The 23,982-nt window shown below is 42.8% G+C and overlaps 1 protein-coding gene across 5 annotated transcripts in view; it reads left to right on the top strand.

The window, feature by feature from the left end:
• ASPH (aspartate beta-hydroxylase) overlaps nucleotides 1-23,982 on the top strand; it is a 210,560-nt gene that overhangs the window by 179,782 nt on the left and 6,796 nt on the right. For all 5 annotated transcript variants that reach the window (XM_027567486.2, XM_027567471.2, XM_035727294.1 and 2 more), the window contains 3 exons: nucleotides 4,295-4,430; nucleotides 10,145-10,236; nucleotides 10,797-10,930. In XM_027567486.2, coding sequence (XP_027423287.1) covers nucleotides 4,295-4,430; nucleotides 10,145-10,236; nucleotides 10,797-10,930 — 362 coding nt within the window. The remainder of the gene's footprint in view (nucleotides 1-4,294; nucleotides 4,431-10,144; nucleotides 10,237-10,796; nucleotides 10,931-23,982) is intronic.

Raw genomic sequence — 23,982 nt, 5'->3', positions numbered from 1 at the left:
ATCTTTAAAAAAAGAAGAAGAAAAGGGGGCAGAAATGTGGAATGAAGGGTCATCATCACAGTACAACTCAAGTGCGGATGATACGGAATGTGAATTTACTCAGATGTATGAAAGATTTGTGAATTTAATGGTAGCAAGATTGAGAAGAGGGAAAAGAAGACATCAAATTGTTGACTTGTTACCTTCCCTAAGAGAAAGATGAGTGATAATGTCTAGAATGGAATAAATCAAGAAATAACGGTATAAACATAGTATTTAGATAGAAGCAGATAAATAGCAGAAGAGGTGTTTAAAGCGATTAACTGGGGTTGGACTCAGGATTGGGGAAGAATTGAGTGAGCGACTGCTGCTTTTATTATAAGACCTGTAGTATTAGTAGACTTTTAAAAATATGTACTTTTAATTGAGTGAAAAATAGGGAAATTTAACGATTTAACTATAAGAATTAGTTTGGCTTTAGTTTGCTCCCCTCAAGACTTTCTGCAAGAAGTCAGTTTTAGGAGAAGGGTTTAAAAATAAACCTAATCTAACTTGATGTTGAAGAGAAAAGCATACCATCCAAGTGAATGAGCAGAATATCTGGGAAGTGAGGACCTTGTCAACTGATTGGGAGGTCTGGAGTACAGAGAACTGTAGGATGTTGTGGGATTAATGAAACTTGAAGCTGGGAACTCCACTTAGAGCTGACTAGAGTGCCGAATACAGCTGAGGTTCAACAAAAGACAAGTGCTCATGGTGGGTTTATGAGGCCATGTGGCACCGTAAAAACAATCATATCTGTGTGCTCTCAAATCTATGCTGCCATAAGGAGAAATGTGAATGAGAAGCTGTTGTCTTCCCAGCAGGCAACTCAAATACCAACCCTCTCGGCTTCTTTTTTTCAGTTTTATGAAATGGGTGTATTTTAGGGCCAAAGGAGTAGTATCTTAGGTGAGACCTTTAAAAAGGTAAGCATGGCCTGTTCTGTGTGAGCCTTCAAGTTCCTGTTGGAATTTACTAAGAAATGGAAATTTTTTGCCATCCCAGACATCTGAGTGGTATTACTGTAGAAAGGATTCATATCCGATCCCTTCCTCCCTCCAGCCCTTCATACTCTCTCTCTTTCTCTTTCAAACACACACACACACACACACACACACACACACATACACACACACACACACACACACACACCCTGTGTAATTAGATTTGAGGTTTAATCCCCTGTAATCATATGAATTTTATACAATGTGGTTCCTTGGTTTATGCTTAAAAATAAAATTCCCAGGTCCCATCCCAGATTTCTCCGTGATGTCCATAGAAGAGACCATGCCGAATCTTTCCGAAGTTGAAAACAAACAAACCAAAAACAAATCCAAGTGCACTCATTACTCTGGTAAAAGCCTGCTCCTAAGAAAAATCGTAAAGATTTTATTTAGTGATGCAGTCACGTTAACATTCTCCTTAGGGCTTTTGCCCTGTTTTCCTAACAAAAGATCAGCTCTTTGCAAAGATGCTCCTAACATCAGCTTTCAAAAGAAATGAAAGAAACTTCTAAAATATCAGGAGGGAAGAAGGGAAGAGCCTGCTGTGTAAGACTCCAGTGACCTCATTTGAAAAGTAATTTCATGTGTTAGAAAGGTAATTCTCCCCTCATCTGTGTGACAACTTAACATGAATCTAACAGATTTATCTATCCACTTGGACAAATTACAATAGCCACAAGGAGTGTTGGCAATTTAGGTACATTTGAGAAGATGTGAATATATGGGGTGCATTTTTTTCTTTTCCATAATCTTGGGATTCTTGGAAAAAACCATCATATTCTGTCATTCAGGGGACCTGCCAAAGTGAAGGCTTTTGAGTATCTTTTTATTGGAATTCTGTCTTTGACTTGTTATGTATGAATTACCTACTTGGGATGAAATAATATTGAAATTACTGGTGACCAGCGCCAGCATAAATCAGTGTGTTGGTAGCAGCTCCTGTGGCTTTTGACACAGATCAGTAGGTGGGTCTCACAGAAATAGCAGTATCAAATCCGTATAGTGGTATAGCCACTGTGGAAAACAATATGGAGTTTCCTCAAAAAATTAAAAATAGAACCCCCTCATGACTCAGCAGTCCCACTTCTGGGTATAGACAATGAAAATGAGATATTGAAGAGATATCTGCATTCTCATGTTCATTGCACCATTATCCACAATAAGACATAGAAACAACTGAAGTGTCCATCAATGGATGGATGGATAAAGAAGATGTATATAAAGGCATAAATACACACACGCGCGCGCGCACTACAATATTATTCAACTGAGAAAGAAAGAAATCCTGCCATTTGTAACAACATGGTGGACCTTGAGGGCATTATGCTAAGTGAGATAAGCCAGACACAGAAAGACAAATGCTGTATGGTATCACTTACATGTGGAATCTAAATTAAAAAAAAAAAAAGTCAAACTCATAGAAACAGAGAGTAGAAGAGTGGTTGCCAGGGCTGGGGTAGGGTGGGGAGTAAAAGAAATAGGGAGAAGTTGGTAAAAGGTACAGACTTTTCATCCATAAGATGAATAAAGTCTGAGGATTTGTTTAATATGGTGACTATGGTTGATAATGCTGTATTGTATAATTAAAATGTGCTAAGATAGTAGAACTTAAATGTTCTCAACAGAAAAATTTAAAAGTGAATAAATGAAAGATAAATTTGTGAGGTGCCTAATGTGTTAATGAGCCAGATGGGGGAAATCCTTTCACAGTGTATACGCGTATCAAATCACCACAATGTACGCTTTTAAGGATCTTACAATTTTGTCAATTATACCTCAATCAAGCTGACATTTAAAAAGGAAATAAACTGGTAGACTCAAAGAAATGAAGGGGAAAAGAAGAAGTAGAAAACCACTATCTAATCTTAAAATCTATGTCTGGCCCTAGAATATCTTAATAAACCTAATGTCACCTAATATAAAAAATGTTCCCTGGGCTGGGCTGAACTTGGCACCATGTTTTCACACAAATCTCTGAGGGCATCTGTCTCTCGGAGCTCTCTTGGCTCCTTATCGCTTTTCCCACATGGAATCATGAATTCATAAAGCGTAGGCTGGTAAAAAAGAAAAACACTTCACACATTATCTCATGCTTTGCTCTATCCAATAATGGGTCAACCAGTTTCGCTTGATTAATTCAAAAGATAGAGAGCCATGTTGTACACGGCACCTTAGTCCACTTTCAGGGAGCACTAATTGTTGTTTTTATTTTTTTGTCTGTCAAAATCTTTCTTTTTGTTTGTAGCTCACTAGTTCTAGTGCCCTGCTCTTGAGCCCTGACTCTTGAAATCACGTATTGTGCACCTCCCTCTCCATGTACCCCATATACTCAACTATTCCATCCATCTCTCACTTAACATAGAAATGTTTGGCATTATTAACGTTTCAAAATCCTGGGTAATCTGTCCAATTAGTCTCAGCATACAGTAGGAAAGCAGGTTTTGTTCTTTTTTCCTCAGAGTAGTACCTCTCAGTTCACCACTCCACAAGCTCGCCCTCGCCTGCTTTCCCCTCTGCCCCCACCCTCATCAGTATCACAGTGTGGTAGTGAGGGTGACCTGGAGGCTAGAGCTCCAGAATGCTCCTTCCACACATCTACCAGCATCTGCCTGGCCACTCCAAGGCTCTTTTGGTCTTAAACCCACTTTCCAACAGGGGCTAAAGCACCCTCGTAAAGGAGAAGTCAGAAATATTTTTGTGTGGCTGAATTCTAAACACCTGGGCATTTATTTGCTTTGTTTTGCTGTTAACTTTATAATTCATCAGATGTTCCCATGGACACTTTTCCCATGTCTTTGAAATGTAATTACAGTTTACCATGTTGAATGGCATCTTCATGAGGACCTCTGTTGAAAGATGAAATGAAGTCCCTGATGTGTATTCTTTGCATGTCAGGGGTGTCGCATGGAGCATACTGTAATATACTGATATAATATGATCAACAAGAGCAATACTCTTGTTCACTTGTGATCTTTGAAAAAAAACAACAAACAACCTTTAGGCAAATATAAAACTAATTTTTGGAGGGGATTATTCTCTGAGGAATTATTGACATTTTTATGCTGCAAAGGCATTGAGTTCTCAAAAATAGTAGTAGGGCTTTTTTAAACCCTTGATAAGAAGTCCCAGAGGAAATTGAAGTAAGCAATCTAGATGAGAGCACAGATTTCATTACTTTATTAATCAAATAAACAAATAAAAAGCTGAGAGTCATCATAATGACTATCAGGCATATGCCCAGGTCAGTAAAACCAGAATCTTCCCTCTAGTCCTTAGAAAGAAACTGGAAGTTAATCCGTGATGAAGGCCTTGCCGTGATGGATAAAGCCAAAGGCCTCTTCCTGCCTGAAGATGAAAACCTGAGGGAGAAAGGCGACTGGAGCCAGTTTACGCTGTGGCAGCAAGGTGAGCTTCTGACTTCTAGATTGTTCTCTGCAGCCAATGACCTGATGGGAAGAAGGCTCAGGTCTTTCCACGATACTTCCCAGAGCTGGAATTCCCCAACTTAAAGGAAACTGCCCAGAAAAAATATATTATCGAAATCTGTCGTCGTTTCTTAAAACTACATGTGAACACTTATGTGTGGGTGTGTGCGTGTGCATGTGTGTGCACATGTACATATAGACGTGTGTGTGTGTGGGTATACTCACATGTGTATTTGGATAAATATATATAAATAATACTTTGATTTTCCTGGTCTTTCCCATTAAATGATAAGTTACAAAGAGTAACCCTGCTGTGTAGGCTTAACCAAAAAGCCCACCGTGTGCTAATCACTATTGTAGAAAGGACCTCCCCTGAGCCTCATTTGCTCCATAGCATAGAGACAGTGTTGCCTGCCAAAATGGGGTCACCAGGGGTTGGAGATGATAAGACACCAGAGTGACAGGCAATGATAATTAGGGTCTGAGTTCCTCTAGAATAGGAAGTGGCTCACATTCAACCATAATATTCCTTGGGCTGAACCCAGGTTGGGCACAGTATGTGTGTGTTCGATGAATTAATATATCAATCTATCCTGAAAATGAGGAGCATTGAATTTTAGCTTTAAGGCTCTTTCTAATTCTCTTCTTGAAAAATCACATCAACCTGGGTTAACAATAGCTATCCAAAAATAAATGCATTTTGAAGACTAAACAGTACGTGTTGCACATACTCAGCTGCACCAAATACATTGAGAGGACAAGCAGTGAGTTTACATTAAAGGACAAATAAGCAGTTGTTTATCTCACTTACACTTTCAGAATGGTTTACTCGTAAGACATAGAAGAGCTACTTCAGTAATACTTTCGAGGATACGTCCATCAGAGGAGACATCACATGATTTTTAGTGACTGTCAGCTTTTTTGCCAACAAGATTTTTTTTTAAGGGAGCTACAAGGTCAATAGGTGAACAGCATGCTAATTTTATGTTAGAGTCTCACTAAAATGCATGAATTCTCTTGGCCTCAAGCATGCATTCAGGAGTTCATCTGATGCCTCAGTTGCATTAACATCCTTATGCACTCGCATCCTTATGCTTCCTAGGACAATGCTGCAGAATAGCAGGCATGCTGGCAGTAATTTCCAAAACCATAGTCTCTGCTAACAACAGGTGCTTTGATAAAGTTGAAATCTGCAAAGCATTTTAGGGCACATAAAAGTATTAAGCAAGCAAGAAAATAAATAATGGAGACAAGATTTGGTTGAAGGCAACATTTTGACTTTAAATTTTTGCATGTTTTTAAAAAAGTTTTAGTTGTGGCAAAATATATTCCTTAAGCTGTAATGTATGATATTTTCATTCGTATTATTTCCAGGAAATGACTGCATTTCTATCTTGATTTCCATTTTGACTCAAAACGATTGAGCGTTGTGTGTATTTCAGGTGGGGACTATCATAAGCTTATGTTTTCCAATTAGTTGCAGTTAATTAAAAAGAAATTAATTTCTAGGTTTTTTTAGTCATAAGAGAATAGAAGTCACATAGCTTCTCTTTTAGGAAGTTTCATTAAGGTTCTTTGTGGCCTTCTGTTGGTGGTTCCAGGCTTCTAGGAGGAATCCAGTAACTGTCTTCTGGAAGCAAATCCATGGTTTAAAGAATTTTGAAGACATAGTACCATAGCTTGCATAGAAGCAGGATGGGATCCCTGAGGGCAGATGCTCTCTCAGGTGCTGTGGCTCCGAAACTGGAGAGAGAATCCTGTGGCAAAAGGGGTTGCAGGGAAGAGTGAGGAAGAGAGGCAGCATGACAGTTTCTTAGCCACGCTAAGAGCTCAGGTCTGGCCAAAGAGGCTGATGAATATCTTATGTAGTTACGTAGAGGTTGTCTAGTTCTAGTTAGGAAAGGATGCTGCTAGAGAGCTGAAGGCCTTAAAAGCTGTGGGGCTGGAAGTTTAATTTTTCTCCCAATGGTAGTGGGAATCATGGTGGGTCTCCTGGTCGCATAATCAGGACTGAAGAATATTTATTCCTTTTTAAATGGTCAACTTTTTGAGTTGGAGAGAACAGAATCCACACAGGTAAATGATAGTTTTTCCCTACAGATGTGTTTTCAAGTTGCTAAGTGAATGTTACGGATTATCTGTTCTGCTCAAGTTTATTAATTATCACCAACAATGAACACTAAAACATATAGTTAGCCAATATGCCATACAAGTGCGGTCATTCTTTCTTCCGGAGCCCATAAAGGATGGTGCTAACCAATCTCAGTAGCCTTTCCGGATGAGCTCAAGCTGAACCTCTGAATCCTTCTCAACAGTGTTCTAGGTAGCCACTGTCGATTGATCAGAATTGTCATGCAAGATGACCCTGTTATCCCAGCAGAGCCTTGAAACTAAAAAAGATACAACCCAAGACCTTTAAGGGCACCTGCGTGGGCTCAGTCAGTTAAGCGTCTACCTTCAGACCCAGGATCTCCGGGTCCTGGGATCGAGCGCTGTGTCAGGCTCCCTGCTCAGCGGAGAGTCTGTTTCGCCCTCTGCCCCTCCCCAGCCTGTGCTCTCTCTCACTCATTCTCTCTCTCAAGTAAATAAATAAAATATTTTTTTTAAAAAAAGGAGTGCAACAACAGTTCCATGGTGCTCACCGTGGGCCAGGAACCACTTGACATACTTAAAAGGACTCATCTGAAGCCTATAGCACCTGGGTAAGGGAGGTGCTATTAGTGTTGTATTTTAGAGAAGAGGAACCAAGGCACAGAGAGGTCATACAATTAGTGGTACAGCAAGAATCCCAGCCAAACTGGACCCAGACTCCATGTTCTTTAACCATGACCTAAGTACCCATGACCTAAGACCACCACCCCTCCATTACTGTTACTATTATATAACATATGATCATTTTTTTTAAGATTTTATTTATTTATTCATTTGAGAGAGCGAGAATGAGAAAGAGAGCACATGAGAGGGGGGGAGGGTCAGAGGGAGAAGCAGACTCTCCGCTGAGCAGGGAGTCTGATGCGGGACTCGATCCTGGGACTCCAGGATCATGACCTGAGCCGAAGGCAGTCGCTTAACCAACTGAGCCACCCAGGCGCCCCAACATATGATCATTTTGTAATAAAAAAGTAGTACCATTATCACCTACTGGATAATTGTCAGATCTTTAGAGAGTACTCACTGACCCCAGTAACAGCCCTCTGCTTGAGGCCCTAATTTCATTGTCCTTTTTCAGATGAGGATCTGCGGCGCAGAGATTCAAAAACACGTTTGCATCACACAACAAACAAGTGGTGCAGCCAGGCCTCCAACCTGGTATTGTTGGTCTCCCAAACTTGGGCTTTAAAGCATAATTTATCATTTTGTCACATCTTGGAATAGAAAGCAGCTGTGAGGAGCAAATGCTCAGCTGAGGAGGAAACTGTCCAAGCAGCTGAATTCAGGGTGGCTTTATGGTTGTTTTATTATTTCTCACCGAGTTTAAAGTAACTCTCAAGAAGTGATCGACTTTGTTTCTTGGGGAAGATGGCCCTAGAAGAAGTTCTGTCAATGCAGATTTGGAAGAATCAATTGGATACTTCACTTACATGTGAATACACTTATAAGAAATTTTCATGGAGTTGGGATTTTTAAAGGTCTTGGGTTATTTTCTTTTCAAAAAAAATTTTTTATTCATTTTTGAGAGAGAGAGAGCACACGCACGAGCATGAGTGAGGGGAAGGGCAGAGGGAGAAGCAGACTCCCCGCAGGGAGCCCGATGCAAGGCTCAGTTCCAGGACCCCGAGATCATGACCTGAGCTGAAGCCAGACACTTAACCAACTGAGCCACCCGGGTGCCCCCGTTGTTGTGTTCCTAAATCCTTGCCATCACGTGCGAATCCTTAAAGCTACCTGTGGTAATCCACGAATGTCAAGCATCTACCACACACCTCTTCCCCTTATAGACAATATGTGTTTACAAGACTAGAAAAGATTTATGTGTCTAAATGGCTAGAGGTGCTCTCTCTAATTTAGTCCTGACCAAGTAGCAGTCCTAGTGACACCCAGCCCCTTAGGTTACCCATTCATTAAGGTACAACACACTTGTTCTCTCAGGGGCACGTGCTCAGCCCTCTCTGCTGTGCCCATGGGAAGTCTTGTTCCTCCTCAAGCCTCCAGGCTTCCCGTAACTGCTGCCTGCACAGCCCAGACCCCAGAATTGAGGATTCCTGCCAAGCCATCCCCAGATGCTGCATAAGGGAAGGCATGGGAAGCTGGGCTTAAAAATGCTTTGTGATGACATATACAGGAATCTGTTTGGTCAAACTGGCATTTATCATTCAGCTCACTTGGGATACTCCATTAATCACTAAAAACAGCAACTAACATTTTACTCAAGGGGCAAAGAGACTACTTGGGAAAAGCTAATATACTTATAGAAGCTGTTTACTAAAATATTGAGGTCTGTTTGAGGAGAATACCTTTAAGTTGCATTCCTTGTAACTCTCATTTTATTCTCAGTGTATGATTATCTCAAGACACAACTAACATTTACTAAATAAAATTAAACTCAGCTTTGGAGGTAGCAGCCCCTTGTAAGAATCTTGAATAGGGAATTAAAATTTTTCTATCTTTTAAAAAATCCATTATTTTACTCCTACATAAGAGCAAATAATGCTATGTACATTTCTGAGCATGTCTTCTCTAAGACACAGTTATTCTATTGATGGTGAAGAAATTTGCATAGTCCAGGATGTTTAAGACGATGCCCCAAAATCTGTGTTCCCAAAACAGTCACTCATAGAAAACATCATCTCTCAGATACTTCTTCCCCTTTTCATTTAAATCCTGTACTTTATCAACATATAAAGTATGATCTGTACAATGAAAAATACATTAAATTCCAATTAAAAATGTTGAGGTGACTCTTTGATATAGTCCTAGAAATGCATTTTTAGGTTTAAAATAGAAGCTGTTTTTTCCTTAGGGAGTCTACTATGACTGCTCTAACAAATTACCACAAACTTAGTGGCTTTAAAATGACACAAATGTATTATCTTTACAGTTCTGGAGGTCAGAAGTCTATAGCAGTCTCATTGAGCTTAAATCAGAGTGTCCTCAGGGATCTATTTCATCTGGAGGTTCCAGCTTCTAGAATCTGCCCACATTCCTCGGCTTGCAGTTGCTTTCCATCTTCAAAGCCAGCAGTGGCCGGTCAAGTCTGTCTCAGTCTATCACTCTGTTCTGCCTCCCTCTTCCATGTTGAAAGGCTCTTTGATTACATGGGGCCCATCCAGTTAATCCAGGATAATCTCTTTGTTTTCAGGTTAGCTGGTTAGAAATCTCCATGTCATCTGCAACCTCTATTTCCCCTTGCCATATAGCATAACCTATTCACGGGCTCCTGCTTACAACATGGACACCTTGGCGGGGCGGGGGGGGGGGGAGGGGGGAGGGCATTTTTCTACCTGTCACGGGGAGAAGAATAAGTATTCAACACTCACCCTGTCCATTAGATAGCCTTAGTCAAATAGTCCAATAGTGAGTAGAGATGTCTGGTCTTTGCCAGTCACTGTCTGTTATACTTTGTCTTCTTGTATTTGCTTAGCTTTCTCATTCCTAGTGAGGATGATAATACAGATTGTGTCTGGTCAAAATGGGATGAGTTAAAGTTTTACTGTGATTTGTTTCTAACAATGATTTTATCATGTCTTGTTCTAGGAAGAAAAAATGAAAATGCCTGTAAAGGAGCTCCTAAAACCTGTTCTTTACTAGATAAATTTCCTGAGACAACAGGATGCCGAAGAGGACAGGTACCAAGCATGTCTTCAATGATGGGAAGAACAGAATTCGTTATTAGGAATAAGGGAGTGCTGACCTTTATAAAGAAACTGTTATTTGGTCCAACGAAGGCGTCTTTTTTCAGTCTGTCTTTAATGAAACATAATTTCATGTGGTTGATGTCAGAATTGAGGGCAGGAAGTGTTTAGTGTTTATCGCTTGGTGGAAAATCAGAGTCCTTATCAAAGAAATAAGACGAGGGCGCCTGGGTGGCTCAGTTGGTTAAGCGACTGCCTTCGCCTCAGGTCATGATCCCGGAGTCCCGGGATCGAGTCCCACATCAGGCTCCGTGCTCAGCAAGGAGCCTGCTTCTCCCTCTGACCCTACCCCCTCTCATGTACTCTCTCCCTCTCATTCTCGCTCTCTCAAATAAATAAATAAATCTTTAAAAAAAAAAGAAGACGAGAATATAAATTCTAAGCCTTACAAAGGTTCAAATTCAAATTGACATAGTTTTATCCTGTAACTTTAATTTAGCACTTCCTCCACCCCTCGATAAATGGATGACCAGTTTGTTATATTTTCTGTGCAGATCAAATATTCCGTCATGCACCCAGGAACTCACGTGTGGCCACACACAGGGCCCACCAACTGCAGGCTCCGAATGCACCTGGGCTTGGTGATTCCCAAGGAAGGCTGCAAGATCCGATGTGCCAATGAGACCAAGTATGTCTCCTGCCATCATTGTCTCTCTTATCCTCTGAGGATGGGTGTTCATTACAACCAGTCTATGTTCAGTTGGGTTATTTCTCTTCCTTTGTAATGAAAGTAGGCTGGGACGGGTGATATTAATGCATACTCAAGCCTGTGTCCCTTCTTTGTTCTGTCTACTAGTCTGGAGACACCCCTCCATTCTAGGGATGCCCTCCCTAATCATTTCTTCCCACACTACTCTCATCTCCTTGAAGCGCCTTCTCGATTTTCTTTCTAGATGGACAGACTTGCATTCAGAGTCGCCTGTGTTGTACCGAGCCCTACATGTATTACACATTGTGCTTCTTGCTCTACAACTTGAGTGATTCATAAATGCAAAGAGTCCCCCTTCCTCAGGAAAATACCCAGTGATAGTTCTGTGTTTTGCTCTGGAGGAGGCAGCATGGTGCAACAAGAAGCAGACTGCCTTTTTCAAATCCCAGCTCTGCCACCTAATCCTATATAACCTTGGCCAGTTCCTTAATCCCCTCGAGCCTCAGCCTCCTTACTTATAAAATTGGACCTGATGCCGTCTGCTTTGTAGGATTGTTATAGGATTAAATGAAATAATGCATTCACGGCACTGAGCCCACATCGTAGCGGGAGTGGGACATGGTGAATGTTAGGCCCTTCTCCCCATGCCTTTGGCTGTCCTAATGCGATTACTCCGTCCACCCAGAAGGCCCTTCTTTTCACCCATCCAAAATAAACCTGTTACTAAGATCCAATGTCATTTCATAAAAAGGAGCCTCTTTTCTGACTTAATGGAATGTATATAGTGTATGTTCTCCGTAATCCTGTTCTTTATCCTCCGTTGCTTTTTATCAATTAGCATATGTTAGGCTAATCTCTATGAGCTATAAGCTCCTGGAGGGCAGAAACCAAGTTGTTGTCTACTTAGGCATTTGTCATGGTCCTCAGTAGAGGTCTGATGGAGAGGGCTGTTCCTGAGTACACAGAGTCATTCGTTTGGTTATTGGCAGAGGCCTGCCCACCCTGGACATGGCTGGCACAGAAGCACAAAGATTCAGAGTTGAATCCGATGGGGGCCTTCTCCTGCCAGACGTGCCTAATCGGGGACATAGCACAGGCTCAGATGTTGTGAGTCGTAAGAGAGGTAGAGATAAAAATGCTACAGATGGGTCGGTGGGCAAGTAGCTCATTTGCTGCTGGGGTTTGAGAATCTTGACAGTGGTGATTTTTAAAGACCACTTTAAAAATGGATTTTGGAAATCCAAAGCTGGGAGAAAAGGGGCGTTGCCGGCTGAAAGAACAGGATCTGCAGGGGCACTAAAGCCAGAAATTATAGGGCACACGTGAAGAATATGGAATGATTTCCGCAACCAAGAGTGTAGGATACTGTCGTGTAGGTAAACCGATGCACGTTAAAATTTTCAAGAGTTTATTTGAGCGTACACTGATTCACATCAGATAGCATCAAACCAAAGGTGGTTAGGAGCGTGCCAGGATAGGAGGTGGGGGCAGGGTTTCCAAAGAGAAGATGCTGAAGCGAAGCAAAGCCAGTATTTGACTGGCTATAGTGCAAGTGGCTGCCTTGTTTGGGGAAACCCAGTTGGCTATTTGTGATTGGTTGCTCTTCACCTTCACTTTCTCAGATTCAAGTGCATTGACTCTGGCTTAGGCTTTGGTTTGCTTACGTAGCCCTCCAAGACATTAAAGCCACCCCCTTGTCTAAAAACTTTAACAGCACATAGAGAATAAAGGTTGGAAAATGAAAGAATGGAATAGAAGCCCAATCGTACAAAGCTTTGAATACCAGCAAGTGGGATCGGAGCTTTGTCAGGAAGATATTCTGGAAGCCATGAGGAAAAGCTGTGGGAGAGGACAGGAGAAACAGTTAACAGCCTGTCAGAGCAGCCCACCCAAGAAGAGCTGGACTTGGGATGCTGGAAACAAAGGGAGAGTAATAGGGGCGCCTGGGTGGCTCAGTCATTAAGCGTCTGCCTTTAGCTCAGGTCATGATCCCAGGGTCCTGGGATCGAGCCCCACATCGGGCTCCCTGCTCAGTGGGGAGCCTGCTTCTCCCTCTCCCTCTGCTGCTCTCCCTGCTCATGCTCTCTCTCTCTCTGTATCTCTGTGTCTCAAATGAATAAATAAAATCTTTAAAAGAAACAACAAAAACAAAGGAAGAGTAACAAAGCAGGTTACTGGGAAGGAGACATGAAGATTGACTCAAGTGAATCCCAAGTGCGGTGCAAAGGAGGGGAAGTTTAAGGTGACTTGGCAGTGTCCATTTTGGTCAGTAGAAGGCTGTTGATGCTTTAGCAAATACTGAGATCTTGGGAGGTGTGAAGCAAGTTCAGGGAAATGGATAATGAGTTCTGTGTTTGTATATTTTTTATATAAGTTGCTACTGGAACACAGTCGTGGGAATATCCAGGAAGCGGCTAGATACAGATGCCTGGAGCTCAGGAGAGAAATCAAGTCTGGACATAAAGGTTCAAGGGGCAGACTTAGCAGGAGGTTCTGGAGGAAGCTGGAGACTCCGTAAAACACATCCACACTTAGAAGGCAGAAAGACAAGGAACCAACAAGGAGATGGGGCCGCAGGGGGCAGAGTTGGTGGGGCCAGGACAAGAAGCAGAGAGAGCTGAACAGGGAGAGGTTCCTCCCGAGATGGAATGGATTTTGGCAAGCCTTTGGGAACTCTGTTTGGGTCTGCTGGGTTTCCACCAAAGGGAAGAGGGGTGAGGACACGGCGGGGGACCCCGGGAATACGAAGAGAATGCTGGGGAACAAGAGCAAATAACCACGGGCAGTGAAGACAGCAAGAGCACCAGGCCTGTTTCTTGAGTACTGCCTTATGGTTATAAACTTGTTGGTTGTTATCTCTGTCTCTGTCTCTGTCTCTCCTTCCCTCCCTCCCTCCCTCCCTCCCTCCTCCTTTCTATTTATTTTTTTTAAATTTCTAATCTGTCCTGCTTATAGATACTTTCGGAAAAATCCCTAGACAAAGGTGCACTGAGGAATCGGTAGAGAGAAGGGCAGGCATGCACTGATCCTAGTCATCAGAGGCCCTGAGGCAATGAGGAACCCAGGCTGAAGGGACAGGTATGGCAGCGAGGGAGGGGAGCGGGTGGACAGTGCCAGAGGCTTAAACAAGAAGCCAAGCAGGGCTCTCACCACGAAAGTGACGCTGGGAGAGGTGTCCCGGAGCACGGGTGCAGTGCGCCGCCCCCCCCTGCCCCCAGGCTCCCAGCAAACACCCGGTGACCGTGCTTGACAAAGGAGGGGGACTGCCAACCCCTCCCCTCAAGTCGAAAGTGTGTTTAGGTGAACTGTCTTCACCTACCTGAAGTAGCCCCAGTCCTGCTTTCACGTGGAAGATGAGCTTGAGCAGGAAGGTTAACTCGGCGAACCCTCCGTTTCCACTGTGCTAAAATATAACCTACTCCACGTGACAGGAAGTTCCTGTTGATAACAATAACTTGCAGGTGGTGTATTTTTCGGTGTTTATTAAAAAGACCTTTCTACCCACCTACCAAGGGTTGGGCCAGGATGGCAGCCGAGGATGAAGTACTTCTGGTTCTTTCGGCCCTGGAGAGCCCATAAGGCATCAATGCCTTTCCGCCTCATCATGATGGCCGGTCAACACCCTTCTCTGTGTCCCTTCTCTTGTACTGTATATTGTGTTACATTCTCATCCTCAGTAAGCCTTCACTCAGGGGTGATTGGGTCAGGTGAAGTACTTCATTACAAAAATAGTGTTTTTCCGAAGAGACATGGGTCCATTAAAGAACTGTGTAATGCTTGCAGTGAAAATAGCTAGATATCTGAAGAGGAGACAGGTGGTCTCTAAACTCGGAAGACAGAAAGACTGTAATAGGAAACCTGGAAGTTTCACGCTGTTCCTTGTAGAAATACTATTAGTGTGGAAAGAGAAACACATATACCAAGAAATCAGGCTTTCTTGTGCTAGGCAACAGGAAGCAATTTTCAGAGCCTCTCAACTTCCAAAGGAGTAGTTTACTCCTAACAATTTGTGCACTGGAGTTCTCAGGTATTAATAATCACATCGCTATTTCTCCGGGGCTACTTCTCCGGGGCTACTTCTCCGGCTAACGTGCATGTTGTTTAAATATTCCATCCCTGCGAAACATAGCACAGCAATTTTTATCTGAAGATGAGCTCGCAGATAGGCAGCCTTTTATCAGTATAAATAAAATGATCATTTAAAATTCATAAATGCCCTCTATTAAAACTGATGCATAATGCACATTCCTTGTACATAATTTGTAAAACACAGAGAAGCAAAACAGAAAAAAGTATTTTTTTGATCTGGATACTCAGAGGTATTGCCCAGATGCTTCTCAATACCTGCCTACGTATATTCGTGAGGAGGAACACAGAAATGATAAATAGCGTGCTTGCTGTGCGAAGCAGCTCTGAGGATGCCATTAATTTATCAATCCTCACGACAGTAACCCCTAAGGGTTATTAAAATTCCTGTTTTACAGCTGGGGAGACTGAGGTATAGAGACTCCAGGTAACTTCCCCAGGGTCACTCAGCTTAGTAAGCGCTGATGTTTGTGTGAGTTTTCCTACGGCTGCCATACTAAATTGCTACAACCTGGGTAACTTAAAACAACAGAAATGCATTCTCTCATAGTTCTGGAGTCCGGAAGTCTGAAGTCAGGTTATCAGGAGGGTTGGTTTCTTCCAGAGGTTCTGAGGGAGAATCCGTGCCCTGCCTCTCTCCTGGCTTCTGGTAGCTGCCAGCCGTTTTTGGTGTTTCTTGGCTTGTAGACATCTCTCCAGTCTCTGTCTCTGCCAGCACCTCACCTTCCCCCTGTGTGTTCTCCCCTTCCCTCTCTCTCTTTTAAAGACTTATTTATTTGAGGGAGGGGGGAGGGGCAGAGGAAGAAGGAGAGAGAGAATGGCAAGCAGACTCCCTGCTGAGCCTGACGCAGGGCGTGATCCCATGACCCTGAGATCAGGACATGAGCCGAAATCAAGAGTCGGATTCCCAGCCGAATGAGCCACATGGGCACCCCTCCCCTTCTCTTTTATAAAGGTACTTATCATTGGATTTAGAGCCCAGCCTAATTCAGGATGGTCTCATCTCAGGATCTTTAACTTCATTAAAACTCTAAAGATGCTTTTTCCAAATAAAGATACATTCACAGTTTCCAGGTGGACATACTTTTGGGGGGGAGGTCACCATTCAACCCACTACAATACTGGAACCAAGATTTGGTGCCAGGCCTTCTGGCTTGAAAGTCTGTGTAGCCTCAACCCCGTAGCCTCATTATGTATAGGTTTCTGGGCTTTTGGGGTTTTGGTGATGGTGGTTACAAAATTAAGATCATCCTATACTTAAAAGGTGATCAGGGTGAATGCTGGTTTCCATGTCCAGACAACAAGGTATCAAGTAGAGAAAGCAGCTGGAGAGTTTCCGTTTTGGGCCATTTGTGTCAGCCCTGACAGGCCATGCTTTGTGGTCTGTCAAATGAGCTCATTTGTGATCTTGATCCAAAACTGAATGAACTTGAGTCAGTGGATAAACATGTCATTGGCAAGCGGCAACTAATTTCTATCCTCATGGCATGGCCAAGTTGTTTGAGTTTTGGATGATCTTAGACAGAAATTTTTTCTCCTGAGTCTCCCAGAGGGCCTCCAAGGACATGCTAGAACCAGGCTGCAGGAAAGAAGAGTCTCTGTGTGGCTCTCCTGGAGACTCAGCATTATTGCCTGCAAATGGCCAGCTGGAAATACTGGACAAGACCAATACACACCAGGAAAGTGTGTGTCAGCATCACACTGAAGAAATAAATTGGCAATAAGTCATTTAATTCCTCTCTCTGTTGCTGTAGAAATAATGGCCCTCTACTGTAACATACTTCAAGTAGTTGATAATGTATTTTTTTCATTAATCTCTCAAGTTTCTAATTAGGAAGATCCCGTAGAAGGCCCACTAAAATATTAACAGTAAGAGAGAGAAAGACTTAATTTTTTACAGCCACCATGAATCGTTCATAGGCAGCATTTGTTTGGTTTTTATAAAGCGTCCGAGCAGATAAAGTCTTAAAATTTTCCCTGGAATCCTAGCTCTTCTGTTTCACAAAATGTAACCATCTTCCTTCCCAACCGCAATGTGACCTCATCCACAAGTCACCATTCAAGTCTGCCCATCTGGGGTTGCAGGTTGAAAATGGCTTTTTTAACTAGATAGCTTTCCCAAAGGTTTGTCATTGAATAGGTAACATTTTGCCCTCTTTCTTCCTTTCCTTGAGCAACTTGGTGAATTAAAAATATCAGTAGAGTCTCTTAGTCCCTGTTCTGGTTGGCACAGTGTGTTGATAGGATTCGTCCACACACATACCCAGCGACACCTCCACAGGGAATGGTGGTTCCCACACGAAATACGAATTGTGTGCAAACATTTTGTTTGTTGAACTGATTGTTGAGGAATTGGAATGTTGGGATCCACTTTGCTACGGCAATATTAAATGGTGTGGCGGTTCCTGGGCTAGCCCTCTGAAGCTTTTACCTCACCATCTTTAGACAACTTGCATCAGCTGTCTGAGCCTTAATTTCCTCATCTGTAAGATGGGAAGAGAATCAAAGCATATCTTCCTATGGTTTTGAGTTTTAAAGCAATCCACAGGGATGCCCTCGGAACTGTTTTTACAGAGTACTATGTGGCGAAAGCACTCAGTGTACTTGATCATTTACTGTCCTCTTGTCTGATTGCTGCAAAAATGGAGACTTTTGTCTCTTACATTCCAGGGAGCGAGACCAAGCACTCCCCCACCATCGGAGGTGGTTCGTGTAACCTGGAGTGTGCGCTCTGGCAGGGAGGAGGTGGGGCTGTAACGGGTTAGAAGACAAGACAAGAAGCCAAGGGTGTGCGGGGCCCAAGCCGGTGGAGGCAGGGATGGTCCACATACAGTTGGAGACTGTGATTTGGTAGGCATGGGGCCAGGAGGGATGCTGGAGAAAGGAGCATCGGCAGGAACACAGCTGATCGCTCCGCCCCTCCCTGCTGCGTCTCTCCTTTCCCTCCCTGTGCCCCGACCCTGGAACTAGAGGTACGTGGGGAGTGGGCAGTGGCATTCCACCTGAGGCCTTAGGAGTCTTCTCCTGCCTTTCCTCTTTCTTTACCCTCTTTGGGCTTTCTCAGCTATGTTCCAGAGCCTTCTGGTACTGTTTGACCTGGGACCCAGAAGAGGAAGCCCAGAGCTTCCAGAGAGGCAGCAGCGGGGTGCGCAGGAGGGCATAACCCGGAATCCCGAGGCCTCTGTGCAGGAGGGAAGCCCCATGGCAACCCGGGGTGGGGGGGCTCTTCCGTGAGGGGCTGGGAGATACGCCAGGGGTGCATACATATACAGTCTATTGGGAAGAGGGCTTCTTTGTGAAGTTAACCATCTTTTATTGGAATTCGTATTTTGACGTTAAATAAAATAACAAATACTATACCCATTTCTTTTTTTTTTTATTTTGTTATGTTATGTTAATCACCATACAATACATCATTCGTTTTTGATGTGGTGATCCACGATCCATTATTTTCATATAACACCCAGTGCTCCATGCAATACATGCCCTCCTTAATACCCATCACCGGCCTAACCCATCCCCCCACCCCCTCCTCTCTGAAACCCTCAGTTTGTTTTCCAGAGTCCATAGTCTCTCATGGTTCATCTGCCCCTCCGATTCCCCCCCCCTTCTCCTAATGTCCTCCACGCTATCCCTTATGTTCCACAAATAAGTGAAACCACATGATAATTGACTTTCTCTGCTTGACTTATTTCACTTAGCATCATCTCCTCCAGTCCCATCCATGTTGATGTAAAAGTTGGGTATTCATCCTTTCTGATGGCTGAGTAATACTCCATTGTCTATATGGACCACGTCTTCTTTATCCGTTCATCTGTTGAAGGGCATCTCGGCTCCTTCCACAGTTTGGCTATTGCAGACATTGCTGCTATGAACATTGGGGTGCATATGGCCCTTCTTTTCACTACATCTGTCTGTGGGGTAAATACCCAGGAGTGCAATTGCTGGGTGATAGGGTAGCTCTATTTTTAAATTTTTGAGGAACTTCCACACTGTTTTCCAGAGTGGCTGTACCAAGTTGCATTCCCACCAACAGTGTAAGACGGTTCCCCTTTCTCCACAACCTCTCCAACATTTGTTGTTTCTTTCCCTGTCCATTTTTGCCATTCTAACTGGTGTAAGGTGGTATCTCAATGTGGTTTTGATTTGAATTTCCCTGATGGCTAATGATGACGAACATTTTTTCATGTGTCTGTTAGCCATTTGTATGTCTTTTTCAGAGAAGTGTCTTTTCATATCTTCTGCCCACTTTTTGACTTGATTATTTGTCTTTTGGGTGTTGAATTTGAGAAGTGCTTTATAGATCTTGGATACCAGCCCTTTATCTGTAGTGTCATTTGCAAATATCTTCTCCCATTCTGTGGGTTGCCTCTTTGTTTTGTTGACTGTTTCCTTTGCTGTGCAGAAGCTTTTTATCTTGATGAAGTCCCAAAAGTTCATTTTTGCTTTTGTTTCACTAGCTTTTGGAGATGTATCTTGAAAGAAGTTGCTGTGGGCGATGTCAAAGAGGTTACTGCCTATGTTCTCCTCTAGGATTCTGATGGATTCCTGTCTCACATTGAGGTCTTTCATCCACTCCGAGTTTATCTTTGTGAATGGTGTTAGAGAATGGTCGAGTTTCATTCTTCTGCATGTGGCTGTCCAATTTTCCCAGCACCATTTAGTGAAGAGACTGTCTTTTTTCCATTGCATGTTTTTTCCTGCTTTGTCAAAGATTATTTGACCATAGAGTTGAGGGTCCATATCTGGGCTCTCTATTCTGTTCCATTGGTCTATATGTCTGTTTTTGTGCCAGTACCATGCTGTCTTGGTGATCACAACTTTGTTAATATAGCTTGAAATCGGGCAACGTGATGCCCCCAGCTTTGTTTTTCTTTTTCAGCATTTCCTTGGTGATTCGGGGTCTTTTCTGATTCCATACAAATTTTAGGATTGTTTGTTCCAGCACTTTGAAAAATGTCATTGGAATTTTGATCGGGATGGCACTGAAGGTATAGATTGCTCTGGGTAGCGTAGACATTTTAACAATGTTTATTTTTCCGATCCATGAGCATGGAATATTTTTCCATCTTTTTGTGTCTTCTTCAATTCCTTTCATGAGTGTTGCGTAGTTTCTTAGAGTATAGATCCTTTACCTCTTTCGTTAGGTTTATTCCGAGATATATTATGGTTTTTGTACTATTGTAAATGGAATCATTTCTCTAATTTGTCTTTCTTCAGTTGCGTTGTTAGTGTATAAGAAAGCAACTGATTTCGGAGCATTGATTTTGTATCCTGCCACATTACTGAATTGCTGTATGAGTTCTAGTAATCTGGGGGTGGAGTCTTTTGGGTTTTCCACATAAAGTATCATGTCATCTGCGAGAAGAGAGAGTTTGATTTCTTCTTTGCCAATTTGAATACCTTTTATTTCTTTTTGTTGTCTGATTGCTGTTGCTAGGACTTCTAGTACTATGTTGAACAATAGTGGCGAGAGTGGGCATCCTTGACGTGTTCCTGATCTTAAGGGAAAGGCTCTCAGCTTTTCCCCATTGAGGATGATATTCGCTGTGGGTTTTTCATAGATGGATTTTATGAACTTGAGGAATGTTCCCTCTATCCCTATACTCTGAAGAGTTTTAATCAGGAAAGGGTGTTGTATTTTGTCAAATGCTTTTTCTGCATCGGTTGAGAGGACCATATGGTTCTTCTCCCTCCTCTTATTAATGTGTTCTATCACATTGATTGATTTGCGAGTGTTGAACCACACTTGCATCCCGGGGGTAAATCCCACTTGGTCGTAGTGGATGATCCTTTTAATGTATTGTTGGATCCTGTTAGCTAGGATTTTGTCGAGGATTTTGGAATCCATATTCATCAGGGATATTGGTCTGAAATTCTCCTTTTTGATGGGGTCTTTGCCTGGTTTGGGGATTAAGGTAATGCTGGCCTCATAGAATACTATACCCATTTCTCAGGTGAAAGCTTGTTGAGTATATCCTGTGAAATGTAATATGAAGACTGAAGCCCTAACCTATAGCTTAGCTCAGAGAATGAAGAGACTTTTAGTGCTGAAAGGAGCCTTAGACGCCATCTTCTCCACCTCTGTCATTGCACAAATGGGGAAACCGAGGCCCCTACGTGAAGTGCTTTATCACACGGCTAATCGCAGCTGTGAGAACAAGAACACAGATGTCGTAGAATCCAGAAAAGTGCTTTGTCCAGATAAACAGGCAGGTAAAGAGAGAGAGAGAGAGAGAGAGAGTGTGTGTGTGTGTGTTTCTGTCTGCATGTATTAGAGAGAGAGAAGAGTTTTATATTTCAGTTCTAGTATGTGCCAGGTTTTCTAATGTAGTCACAACTGAGAGATTTCAGTAGATCAGAATTAATGAGCACTGTGTTAAGTAGCCCCCTTCCTGAGCTCTTTGAGCCTTTTCTGAATCCCACTCAGCCTGTTCAGTGTCTCACAGGCCACCTCACCAGAGCAGCCAGCCAGCACTCAGACTATCCCCTAGTCCCGTGACCTTGAGCCAAAGTCTGGGCTCTGATGAAGCACAGCTAGGGACAGAATCACAGAATCATGCCTCACTGCAGACACCCGAACTTGCTTCCGTATGATTCCTTTGCTGGACAGTTAGAACCGCGTCTCTTGCCTACCTCAGAGCATTTTAGCGAAGATCCCTGAGATATGATCAATAAAGTTTTTAGGTGGAAGATTCCGTAAGCCCCTAGTAGCATTACTAATGTTGATGCTAATTCGGTGACACAGTTCTGGTTGTCAGGTATATACCCCCACCATTATATCTGGATCATTAATTACAACTTAAGAAATTGAGAAATCACATGATGTCACTTTATCTTTGGCCAGATATTCTTGTATCTTTTGCAAACCAGGTTAGAGGCATTCTTCTCGTAATGGTAAGAAATTCTAAAGGCCAGAGGAGCTTGCCCTCTGGGGAGAAGGTGCAACATCCCTGCTCCGGTCCTGCTTTTCTGAATCCTCAGAGAAAGGCTGTGGGGGCGCCATCAGGAAGCTCAAAGGCGACTCCGAAAAATCTTTTCTCCGGAGGGCACTTTTCATGTCATACTTTGAGTATAACTTAATCATATGTGGTGGAGCTTTGCTCACAAAGCAAAGTGGCCTGAAAACTATTTCTTGGCCTTGCAAGGATGAGTCTTTGTGATTTGGAAGAGACCTAAAGACGTTTGGCCTCTTTAGCTCTGTTTTGTTTTGTTTTGTTTTGTTTTGTTTTGTTTTGTTTTGTTTTGTTTTGTTTTTGTGGAAAGCCTCATTCTTTCCCATGCAAGCCGTCTATCTCTACTTAACCCCAGTCACTCAGCCTGCACGTTGCTTGGATGGGGTTTTATTGTTCTTTGCTTTAAGGCTAACGAGGGCTGCACTTTTTGTCACTTTAGCTCTAGTAAGTGATTGAGACACCAGTTTTGAAGTATTCACAAGGAATCTACATTAAATGATTGGGTATCTTTGCTGTTTTCTGGGAAAATGTATGAAAGAAAATGGAAGGGCAAATAGAAGATAATGGGCCACACTTCCCCATGAGTTTGATGGTCCTAAAGGAATCCAACTCTTTGGAATACCTCCTAGATTTTTTATTTTAAAAAAATTGTTTTGGGGCACCTGGGTGGCTCAGTTGGTTAAGTGGCCGACTCTTTGTTTCAGCTCAGGTCATAATCTCAGGGTCCTGAAATTGAGCCCCATGTCATGCTCCCTGCTCAGCACAGAGTCCGCTTGTCCCTTTCCCTCCGATGCTCCCCCTATTCTCTCTCTCTCTCTTTCTCATAATTATATAAAATCTTAAAAAAAAAATTGTTTCATCAGGGCATTTGGCTTTCTTACTCCCATCAGAATCTAGTGAAAAATACAATTTTGCACAACCTAGAATTTTCTCTTTGGGTCTTTGATTTACTTCCAATATTTTAAGTAGATTCTGGATTCTCTACCACTCAGAAAACATTGAGAACCACTCGTCATTGCAACACAAGTGTATATTGCAGATTCTCTGAAAGAGTTTTGATATCTCATCCCCTTGCAAGATTTTCAGTTTTCTCAAATGAAGGCAAATCCATAGGGCATGAAGCCACGGTTATTTTTGGTAGCATTATACCACGTCCATACATTATCACTTCTTATATCTTTTCCCTATTTCTTCCTGTGTTTTCCTTCCTCCTCTGTTTTATGTTCTCTACTGTTAATTGAATATCTACTATGCGCCTATCATATGCTAATCCTCACATCAGCCATGCTGATAAAGACACAAAGGCTCATGGGGGCGCCTGGGTGGCTCAGTCGTTAAGTCTGCCTTCAGCTCAGGTCATGATCCCAGGGCCCTGGGATCGAGCCCCGCATTGGGCTCCCTGCTCAGTGGAGAGCCTGCTTCTCCCTCTCCCACTCCCCCTGCTTGTGTTCCCTCTCTCGCTGTGTCTCTCTCTCCGTCAAATAAATAAATAAAAATCTTAAAAAAAAAAAAAAAAAAAAGACACAAAGGCTCATGGATGCCGAGCAACTCACCCCAGGTCACATAGTAATAAATGGCAGAGCCAAGAGGTTTAAATCTGCTTCCCCTCAGGGCTATAACTTTTCCATTGCCCTCTGCTGTTTCTCTCCCCCTTTCTCTTTGACCATATGCTCCCCTTTACCTTTCCCTTTTTTTTTCCCTTCTCAATTGTGGTGAAGCACACAGAACATAAAATTTACCATCCTATTTCTAAATGTACATACAGTTCAGTGGTGTTACATACGATCCCGTCGTGCTGCCATCGCCAGTATCCACCCTTTCACAGGACTCTTCATCTTACTGAAGCCCCGTACACACTAAACCACAACTGGCCATCGTTCTTTCTGTCTGTGTGCCTTTGATTACTCTGGGTACCGCCTGTAAGTGGAATCACACAATATTTGTTCTTGTATGAGCGCTTTATTTCACATAGCAAAATGTCACAATGTC

Source organism: Zalophus californianus, chromosome 4 (assembly GCF_009762305.2).
Source record: "Zalophus californianus isolate mZalCal1 chromosome 4, mZalCal1.pri.v2, whole genome shotgun sequence".
In the NCBI taxonomy this organism is placed as follows: Eukaryota; Metazoa; Chordata; class Mammalia; order Carnivora; family Otariidae; genus Zalophus; species Zalophus californianus.
The sequence above is the reverse complement of the archived record's forward strand: the minus strand, read 5'-3'. Positions and strand labels throughout refer to the sequence as shown.